This window comes from Vanessa cardui, chromosome 6 (assembly GCF_905220365.1).
Source record: "Vanessa cardui chromosome 6, ilVanCard2.1, whole genome shotgun sequence".
NCBI lineage: Eukaryota > Metazoa > Arthropoda > Insecta > Lepidoptera > Nymphalidae > Vanessa > Vanessa cardui.
The window spans coordinates 5,146,979-5,158,237 of record NC_061128.1 but is presented as its reverse complement, the minus strand read 5'-3'; the positions used below and the strand labels follow the sequence as shown (position 1 = coordinate 5,158,237).

Genomic DNA, 11,259 nt, shown 5'->3' with positions numbered 1-11,259 from the left:
CATTACTACTTACTAGCATAAGCGATTACGATACACGACTGTGTGGGGGAAGGAGCGTGGTTAGTTTGCAGTTGTTAGGTTAGTTTTACATTTTTATAAAAGTAGCATACGGCCGATTCCAGAAAACCTTCCAATTTCATTCAAATCCGTTCTGTCATTCCATCACGATTGTACAGTCAGGGTAAGGAAAGGTTCGTCACCTTAAAATCTACATATTTTCGTGTACTCAGTATGAGCGACAATCGTGCATTACCGATCGAGAATGACATATTGCGTCGTAATTTTTTGATGTTTAGATTCAAAAGGTACAGGTAGGTAAAAACTTTATAAAGGAATGATTTTAAAAACTGACGAAGATTTTCTTAATTTGACTGTACATAACATAAGTATATTATGAAAAAAATGGACACAATAATTATGAGAATACCATTCTCTACAAATACTCTTTAACATTACGATATTGTTAATCTACTTCCTTTAAACGTCAATTCATTATAATAATCGTAATTGTTATTCTTATATTTATATTTATATTAAGACATAATTTATCATACATTTTCCAAACTCTTCAGACAACATCCACTAAGTTTATAAGTGATCTATTGTACATTGATTTTGACATAAAAAATTGCAAATTGAAATTTCACTAATTAGTTTTTGAGTTGTAATAATACTGAATCAGAATACAAGACTAATAATTCACGTGATAATTAAAAACAATATTGAATTTCAATTTGTGACGTTGTCAAAATAAGTTATATGTATATAAGGATGGGTAATATGTTATACCTATACATCAAACTGTCAACAAAAAACAAAGTAGATCATTGAAAAAGCACTCTTAAGAATGGCGCATAAGGCTCTGTAGTCGTAATAATATTGCTTACATTATTTTTTCAATGTATTTCAACTATTGTTTGAACTCAATACTTTATAGGTACCTTAACTAGGACTTATGGTCGATTTCTAGGGTCTTGCTTTCATTCACTGTTAATTATATTCCAGTATCAAAAGAACAGCAAAATATGTTTTATATTTAGCGCTCTTTAAAAATAATTATTAGTAACGGTACTAATTAATAAATAATAAAACTCGGTTCTTTAATTTTATATCTATCGAGCAAAGATCTAGAATGTTCAGTTAATAAGTAGTTCATAATATCCCTTTATTAAACAATGCAGATTATTATTAATAAACTGCTAATAATTAAAGAACGTAAGGGAATGGCAATTCTATATAAAGTCAAAAATCTTTATTCAAAATAGAAGTAAGTGATTACACTTTCTTATTGATAGTCAAAAAATCTACCACCGGCTCGGAATTTAACACCTCAGACCTGAGAAGAACCGGCGAAAGAAACTCAGCGGTATCAATTTTTTTTTCATATCATGTTACATATACAGTATATATTTTTAATAATAATACAAATATATTTCTGTTATTTGAAACAGCCTGATAGGCGTCAGCCTGCAGTCAACTAGAAATTAATTAGCGTTGTAATATCCTTTAGCACTCAAACGCTCTTCAACGATTCTTTTGAATTTTTGCACGAATGGCCCTTTTCTGAAGTACAAAAATGGTATTCATGTCAGCTGCATTACGCAAGAATAGAATGCCATACGACAATAGCACATTCTATTAAATGTAAAATTTTCAGAGTTAACAAGTGCAATATATGTATATATAGAATACTAATAGTAAATCAAATTTGCTTATATTATTAGAAATATAAAAAACTGAAGTATATTGACTTATATTATTAGAAATATAAAAAACTGAAGTATATTCATATGTTTTATTTACAAAAATAAAAAAAATCTTTAACAAATGATAGAATTAACAGCTTTGTAGATACCAGTATAAATCTTCATATAAGAGAATCACATAATATCAATTAAGATCTTAAAGAAAATTTAAAAACAAGTCAAAATCATTTAATAGTGGTGTTTCTTAGGGACGATATGATGAACGCCGTATTTAACGTCAGCGTGGAATCTGTGAACAAAACAATTAATTTATAATACTTTATAAAATAACTTCTCACATAAGGACTGTAACACAGGTAAAAAATTCAATCATATTTTATGAATATCGAAGGCTTTTGAACAAGCAACTTGTCAAGGCTTCACTTTTGTACAGTCGGGGTAAGAAAAGGTTCGTAAGAAAACCTTAAGATCTATTTTCGTGTGCTCAGTATGAGCGATAATCTTCTTTACCGGTCGAGAATGACATATTGCGTCGCAATGAATTAATGGTTAGATTAAAAATGCACTAAGAGTTTAAGACTTCTTAAAGGAATTAATTTGAAAACTGACAGAAGTTTTCTTACTCTGACAGTACAATAAGGTCAAATTCACGGAATTCCGAACTATAATTTACATATACATGTATCCCTATTAAATCATTCCGTTTATGAAGACAACATTAAAATTGGTTGTTATCAAAGATCTGAGCGTGCAGACGGTAGAAAGCGACTTTGTTTATGATATGGGAACACATATTAACGGGATAGTAAAATAAGGCAAATCAAAATCATGTTTTTTTTTTAAGTCTTTTAAATAAGTATTCTTACCCAGTGTGATGGTCACCATGGTAGTGGACACTCCTCACAGAGCCGTCTGGTTGGTGAAGTGAATAGTAACCCTTTACGACATCACCATCGCGACTCTCGTGCTGGGACTTGATGTCGCCCGTGTGTTTGTCATTTACCATATACTCGAAATTATACTTTGGGTGAGCCTGGAACCAAAATTTACTTTTAAGTATGCGCAAGCTTTCCAAAAAAAGCATTAAAATGGCGTAAAATATATGTGGATCAGGTTTTATTTCCTTTAAAATTATAAACGATCAAATATACCACCAACATTAATATACAACAACAATAGCCTGTAAGTTCCCACTGCTGTGCTAAAGGCCTCTTCTCCTTTTTGAGGAGAACACTGTTCCAATGCGGGTTGGTGGAATACACATGTGGCAGAATTTCTATGAAATTTGTCACATGTAAGTTTCCTCACGATGTTTTCCTTCACCGCTGAGCACGAGATGAATTATAAAGACAAATTAAGCACACGAATCAGCGGTGCTTGCCTGGGTTTGAACCCGCAATCATCGGTTAAGATGCACGCATTCTAACCACTGGGCCATCTCGACTCACACATTAATATAATTTATCTTTATATAAAATAGTAAATATTTATAATTATGTTGGTGTACATGTCTTTCTAGCTGAAAACGGAAATATGAATGCAAAAGGTTTAACTAAATGATTATTAATTGGTAGCGAAGCTGTCATTATTGATAAAATTGCCTTTCAGTGATCAAAATTTTGACCGTGATTACTAACATGATAATCAATATGTCCGTGTCCGTGACCGTGTCCATGACCGTGAACATGTACGATGTGAGGATGTCCGTCGTGACGAGAGACGTGCTGTGATGAGTAAGCCACGTGGCCGTGCGCTACAGCAACAGTAGCGAAGGCAGCGAAACACAGAATCTGAAAGACAACAATATCCATATTAGACAACAAAATCACATACATTACTCTGATCCCAATGTAAGTTAAAGCACTTGTGTTATGGAAAATTCCAACTAAAAGACGGTACCAAAAACACCCAGACTCAAGACAACATAGAAAAGTAGTGAACTTTTTATACATCGACTCGGCTCGGTTTCGGACTCGGAACCCCGGAGTGGTGTACTCATAAACAAAGGTGAACACACTAATTGACCGCGGAGGTCGTCAAACATAATTTAAGAAAACGTCAAATCGCTGAGTTAAAACCTTCGCATGTTATTCATAAGAAAAAGTTTTGAATTTATCCGCGCTATTTACTGCTCTTTTGGTCGACATAAGTGGTAGAATTTCTATCTATGCAGGTTTTCCTGCGCCTAACATATGCACACATATGAATAAAAAAAAATACTGCACTTGAAGTTTATAAACCTTACTATTTGTAAAAAATAAGTTTTCTATAACATTGTTGTATGTTTGGATACGAGAAATATTTAAAAACAAATCACCTTGAAAGACATTTTGTTTAAATCTTACAAACACCTCTTGATAAAACACTGTATCAAATGATACGTTTTAACCAAATTTCATGTCTTTTATATCAATAGTAGCAAGGGTAATGAAAATAATTTCACTATACGCAACGTCCAATAAATATATTTCAGCACGCTGCTTTTGCAATTGTTTCTTAATAGTGACACGTACGTTTAGCTAAATTTCTATGGAGCATGAATGATCGTTATGAGAACGAAGGAGGGATACAGAAAATAATAATTATAATTTATTTATATTTAAACATCATTTTTTTTTATTTTTGAATGTATTGTTTGGTTTTTATTTGAAATAATATGTCTAAGTCTGATTAATTTCCAGCTTGATTGCCATCGGTATTTTAGTTAAAGATATCCCAAAATCAGAAATGATATGATCCAGTGGTAATAATGCATGCATCTTAACCGATTATGATATCAAACCCAGGCAAGTACTTTTGAGATTTCAGATAATAATATCGATATATTTCAGAATTTCTTTGTTCTATTCATCTCTTGCTCGGAGGTGAAGGAAAATGTCGTGAAGAAACCTGCATATGAATAAATGAAATTATATTACATGTGTATCCAACATCCCGCATTGACCGTGGTCTAATGAGTTCCAAACTTCTACTCTGAGAAGGCTTAAGTCTACGAAAGCAGAAGAGCCTTAACGGACTTGTACCAATAAGAAACTGTTCTGTGATGATATTAACATCATTTTTATCTCGTGTGGTTGAATTTCCAACTTACCAAATACGTTACCAAAATAGTGTACAGTACAGTACAATACAGTGTGTATGGTGAACATTATAAATCTTTGGCAAGAATATGCGTTTTATTCTAAAAAGGCTTAAGTCAAGATGGACTATAAAGCCTATGATAAGCTGAAATGGCCCAGTGGTTAGAACGCGTGCAGCTTAACCGATGATTGTGGGTTCAAACCTAGGCAAGCACCACTATACATATGTGCTTAATTTGTGTTTATAATTCATCTCGAGCTAGGCAGTGAAGAAAAACATCGTAAGGAAACCTGCATGTATCAAATTTCATCGAAATTCTGCCATATGTGCATGTCATCAACCCGCATAGGAACAGCGTGGTGGAATATGTTCCAAACCCTCTCCTTAATGGAAGAGGAATCCTTATCACAGTAGTTTAAAATTGACAGTAACTTTACTTTTTTTTATCAAGCCTATATATTATACATATTATTACTTTTATATTTTGCATATAACAATTATATGTGTAAAACAAAAAATATGTCAGTTAGCAAATTAGAATAATATTTTACTATAACATTACGTTGCATACAGTAATGTGTTTTTATTTGTGATATAGATTGACGGACGAGTAATTGGACCACCTGATGGTAATTGGTCACCATCGCCCATAGACTTTATAGACAATGGTGCTGTAAGAAATATTAACCATTAATTTCATAGCCAACCACCCTTGGGAACTAAGATGTTATATCCCTTGTGCCTGAAGTTTAACAGGCACACTTATTCTTCAAACCGGAACACAACAATGAGTACTGCTATTTGGTGGTAGAATATTTGATGAGTGTATGGTAGCTCCCGGTCCCGGTCCTCTTCCGGACTGAGCGGTATGCGTAAATGCATTTCCTTCTCGTTAAACAAAAAAAAAGGTGGTAGCTACTGGGACGGGCTTTCACAAAATCGAATCACCAAATAAAATTAAAGTGAATTATACTGTAAGTAAAGTAATAACATTGAATTAATTTGCAGTGTTACTTTAAACAAAAAGTATTATCTTAAAGTTAATTGTCATAATAAAAAAAACTATTAATAACATTCCCTTTAAATAGATTGGAATGTTTAGAAAAAAAAAACAGTTTTATTGCTTCTAAGAATAGAAACTTTGTTCAGACGTAAGGCATTAATTATTCAGTCTAGACATAAGTAAAAAAAAGTTTGTTTAAATTCTGTTTTAAGACTTTAATGGTATGGTTAGTAGAGTTAATATTTCGTAACAGGTTATTATCTTATGAAAGATTAAGTGTGGCTGTTGGAAGGTGCTTAGTATGCTTTAATATTCGACGTTGTTACTAGGTACAGTATGTACATGTAACTTTAGTTTATACCTTATTGTACACAACAAAAAGTAAATAAAAAAATAAAAAGTTAGAAACAGCCGACAAAGTGATTTCTTTCATATAAAAAGTCTGTTGGCACTTGTTGATTACAAATATGTCATTTATTTTTGTTTCAAATCAAATCCAATATACTTCATTGTAGTAGTTTTTTTTACAATAAATTAATTTTACATATAACAAGCGTTTGTGTTTCCTATGAGTTCAAACTATTTAATAAAAAGAAATCCAGGTACCGGGATGATTCAGAACTTCTAAAATAAGTAATTTTTTTTTGAGCTTGTTGTAAATTTATGTAACTTCGAATGCTTAGATTGACCGAGCCGAGTCCTTTACACGAAGAGAATATAAAATATTTAAATACACAAAAGACAATAATAAAGCCTAAAAAATATTTTAAATAAAATATTCATAAATAATTATTAAGGGCTCACACTAATAATATAAATTACAGCTTATAGTTAATGAGTTACATTCAATCTCAGAATTATATAAATGTTATGGATACTTTTTGGTTTGATATTTTTATAAATAAAAGCAGAACAAGAATATTTTTAAATTGAACTAGGAATCGTGTATCTGGGTTGAAAAACGGAAGATATTAATAATTTTGTAATATAACGGAATTTTATTAATTATTTTGTAATTTATTTGATATTCCTGATGATGATGATTTACTTGAAGCTGGGTCTTCAATACCCTAGAATAATAATACTTATGGATTTAAACAAACAAATGTATAACCATAAAATGGTCCTCTCTGTTTAAGAGCATTATTCGGAATTTAAAATATTTCATATAATATCAATGTAGTGTCAAATACGGAATTTACATGTAACTGTTGGTTATTATTTTAACTCCACTAATAAATCAATGTAAAGTTTTGTACAAGTCTGTGCATATCACCTTTTGTAACTGTACTTGTATATTGTTTTTTTTTTCTTTTCTATCTATAAATTTGACAGTCACGTTAGAGAAGTGTTAAAATATCTTTAAAATATAAGCGCATGCGCCCGTGACCATGACCGTAACTAAGTTGCATAGTCAGCCTAGTTTTTTTCTATCCTTTTTTTTTGTTACTTTTCTTACATTTGACCGCGTGTTATATCGAATGGTTGTTATCTTTATACAGCTTTGGTGTATAAAGATAACAATATACAATATACTCTACCAATGGTTTATTGGTAGAGATCAAACTTACAGCTTATTTTACATCGAGGTGTTTTTCATTGGCAATATTATCTTTATTTATGTACTGCAATATTCACAATATAAATAAATATTATATTTAACGATAAACGTAAATTGTTTATCGATAAAATGTCCACAAACTCGAGACTGGCTGTGATGGACTTTTTTTTCTGAATTTCTAGTGATTTGATATATCTATAGAAATTAAATTTCAACAGCATTTCCATTAAAATTTGAAACAACACGAATTGAAATTTTCAGTTACTAACTTTTTATTAATTATATGTAGTAAACATATTGTTTAAATAACAATTCATTGTATCAATTATGTCGCACAAGTTCATACATATATAAACTTCTTTTAAAATTGTAATTCCATAATTCTATCACGAATATCGCAAAAGGTGATGAAAGAAAAGTTATGAATAGGATGATGTTCTTTTATTCGTATAAAATATATAAAATATTAATCAACAATACGCCCAAGACGTTGGGATAACAAGTTTTCATATTTGGCTAACAAATATTCAGTCATGGTGGTAATGTTTAGGGGCGATGTGATGCACGTCGTATTTCACATCAGCGTGGAAACTGTAAAAAAAATATATAAATTAATATTTACATCATATGAAGGTTTGTAAGTATAATATATGAACAGCATAATATTTGCCAGTAAAAAGAATTAGCTATCTTTATTAGGATCTACTTATAATCATTTTTTATAATAAGTCTATAATGTAATAATGATAAAATCTAATAATAACGATACGTTATTTTATAAAATTAAAAGAAGTGTTTTGATTGTTAAATTTCCAAATTCAATCAATATAATTGATATTTTTTATAGCTGGGAAGTAATATAGCATAGGTCAGTATAAAGTCTAAGTAGATAATATTTACCCGGTATGCTTGTCGCCGTGGTAATGCACCTCCCTCTCAGAGCCATCGGGCTGGTGTAAGGCGTAGTAGCCCTTTACGACATCACCGTCGCGGCTCTCGTGTTGAGACTTGATGTCGCCGGTATGGTGGTCCTCAACTTTGTATGCAAAGTCGTATTTGGGGTAAGCCTGAAAACAAATTATAACAATTATACTTTTCTTTAAACAATGCTTAAAATAAAATTGTACTTTGTTTAATTTTGAATCGACGCTTTAGATGAACTGCTTAGTAAAGTTAATGCCGGTTCTGGATGTAGATTCTATCGAAAAGAATCGGTAAAGGAATAAGTAGCAGTTTTACCGTCAGAAATATATTAGTAATTTATCTATATATTTCTTTATTAAAATAAGAAATTAAAGATACGTATTAATGATTTATTATAATTCATTGTCTTAATTATCTCTTATTCCAAGTCAAATACTTACATAGTAGTCGATGGCGTGGCCGTGGCCGTGTCCATGTCCATAGCCATGTCCATGACCGTCGTGTCCATGACCATCATGCCCATGACCTTCGTGTCCATGACCAACATAAACTATTTCAGGCTTTCCATCATGCCGAGAGATGTGCTGAGATGAGTAGGCGTGGCCGTGCTCGTGTGCCACTACAGCGGCGATAAGAGCGGCCAAACAAAACACCTGAAACCGTAAGAGCCGATAATTAGTTTTTGAATTATTATTAAGTAATATTTATGTATGTAAACATTGTAATTTACATAAACTAAATGAACGATTGGTAATTATAGAATTGGTAATATTGAATTTTTGAAGTTAAATAAAGATTTCTGATTTATAATCTGAAATTTTTGTATACAAGGTTAATTTAAATATATTTGACGAAGTGCTCTAAAAACTTATTGTAAATATCACCATATAATGGTAGCTATTTCTAAAATCAAAATCATATAAAAATAATGATTATTTTTACAACCCCTTTCTTTATGAATATCATTAAAAATTTTGAAAACACTTTTTTTTTAAATCACTTTTGAAGATGACACTTATTCTAATCACACTATCACTTAATAAGTATGAAGGATGTATATACCTTGGAGTACATATTGACTTAATTATTTTCTGTTTAGGATGCTAAGTCAAGTTGTGAACTGATACATTTCAGTTAAGAATCGCGTCTTTTATATCTATAACTACAGTATCTATCCAAGGTAATGTTGATTTCACTAATATTGGTAGCATAAAGCGTTAACTGCATACTTTAAGCAGCTCGCAATAATTTCGTAAAAAGTTTACTAAGAACACTCACTTACCATATTGTTGATAGTTTGTAAGCAAATTATCAAATTATGCAAGTCATTGCGTAGGTTTAATTATATTGGCAGCGGGTATAATACTATCATTGGATATTTCACAATTAAAGTCCGTTTCTAACAAATGTTTTTGTATTTTTATATGAGAAAAATTCAAAGACATATCTTGCATTTCGATTTGTTAAAGAAATAATGGATACAATACACAAAAGTAAATATTTTATATATTGAAATAAAAAAAAAACTATTTATTTTTGTATTACTTGAATGGTATACCAAGTTCCTTAAATGATAATAATATAGATAAATGAAAAAATATGTGTGGACATTGTAAATTCATTTGAAATAAGTAGTTTGAGTTTGAGCAGTTAGTGTCATGCAATTAAACTAAACGGAAGTATCACTTAGTATTATGTAATTTAATGCTAGTATTCTTTATTTTATGACTAGTTAATTAGTATACAAATAGCGAGGTACTTTTATGACCTATATAATTCAGTATAGATTGCATTAGTATGTACATGCAATCTAAAGAAATATTTCATATATATAAAAGAAACTGTATGTCACTCTATTCTCCTTAAAATGAATCGATTTCGATGAATAGTGTGAATTTAGATATGAATCGGTTGGCTGCGATCGTGAAGTAAATTTTTTTTTTATTTTACCCGGCAGAAGTCGAACTGGCAGCTAGTCTAGTATATATGAAAATCATCTATGCGTTTATTAGTTATCTTATAAATTTTGATAGGTATAAGAGCATAATAAGGTATAGGATCTTAACCGAGAAACAATTTTCATGTGCTTAATTTGAGTTTATAAGTCATTTTGTGCTCGACGGTGAAGGAAAACATCGCGAGAAAACCTTCATGTATCTAATTTCAAAGAAATTGTGCCACATCTAAATCCACCAATCCACATTGCAGCAGCTTGGTGGACTATGTTCCTAACCTACCTAGAGGGAAGCATCATTTTGAGGAGAAGACCAGCGGAAAATTTGTTGTTGTGGTATTCGTTTTGATAGCCGACTTCAATCGTACTGACATCGAAAAAGGCGTCTGAAATCTAATGCCTTGTGTTCGCGGCTACGATTTTTTATTTTAATGATATCCATATTATACATACATCTAAATTAATTTAATTTTAATTAACATTATTTCGCCATATATCAAACCTGTTTTTATTACATTTAAAAAGAGAAAATAAATTTTCAAATCGAATGTTCTGTGATCTTCTTTAGTTATTTTTTTCTTCACGTACTAACTACTAATGACAACGAGACAATTTATAATTAGATTGCAAGAATAGTTAATATAAACTAGTTTTTAAAGCAATTTTTTCGGACTCCAGTGTCTTAGTAATAGACATTTTGTAAAATGTAACAGGAACGAAGTCGCGATCTACCGCTAGTAATACACACAACTTTAACCTTAAAATTGTACAAGTAAATCGTTATTCGCATAATTTTAGCATGTAAACACAAGTTAATAATAAAATCAGGCAATCGAAAATTATTTTTAGCTAATAAAAGGTAATAATATGAAATGAAGACTATTATGTTTTTAACATCTTCACAGCGGATTCATAATATAATTGTATAAATACATGCATTTACGTGCACAGTATTTAGAAATCGCTGATAATAAAGTCCAATCAATTTAATATTGGAGTTTATTAAAACTCATTATCACTAATTACATTA

General features: G+C 30.7%; 2 protein-coding genes across 2 annotated transcripts; both read right to left on the bottom strand.

Annotated features, from left to right (window-relative positions):
• Window positions 1-1,934: 1,934 nt before the first annotated feature.
• LOC124530634 (cuticle protein 7-like) lies at window positions 1,935-4,112 on the bottom strand. Its single transcript, XM_047104870.1, has 4 exons — window positions 4,024-4,112; window positions 3,344-3,496; window positions 2,573-2,739; window positions 1,935-1,995 (listed from the first exon to the last, which is right to left on the bottom strand). Exons 1-4 carry the CDS (start codon window positions 4,033-4,035, stop codon window positions 1,935-1,937), a joined length of 393 nt encoding a protein of 130 aa, XP_046960826.1. The 5' UTR covers window positions 4,036-4,112.
• Window positions 4,113-7,777: 3,665 nt separating this feature from the next.
• On the bottom strand, window positions 7,778-9,471 carry LOC124530630 (zinc transporter zipt-7.2-like). Its single transcript, XM_047104867.1, has 4 exons — window positions 9,338-9,471; window positions 8,716-8,928; window positions 8,252-8,418; window positions 7,778-7,942 (listed from the first exon to the last, which is right to left on the bottom strand). The coding sequence occupies exons 1-4, from the start codon at window positions 9,347-9,349 to the stop codon at window positions 7,879-7,881; spliced, it is 456 nt and encodes a 151-aa protein (XP_046960823.1). The 5' UTR covers window positions 9,350-9,471; the 3' UTR covers window positions 7,778-7,878.
• Between the last annotated feature and the right edge of the window lie 1,788 nt (window positions 9,472-11,259).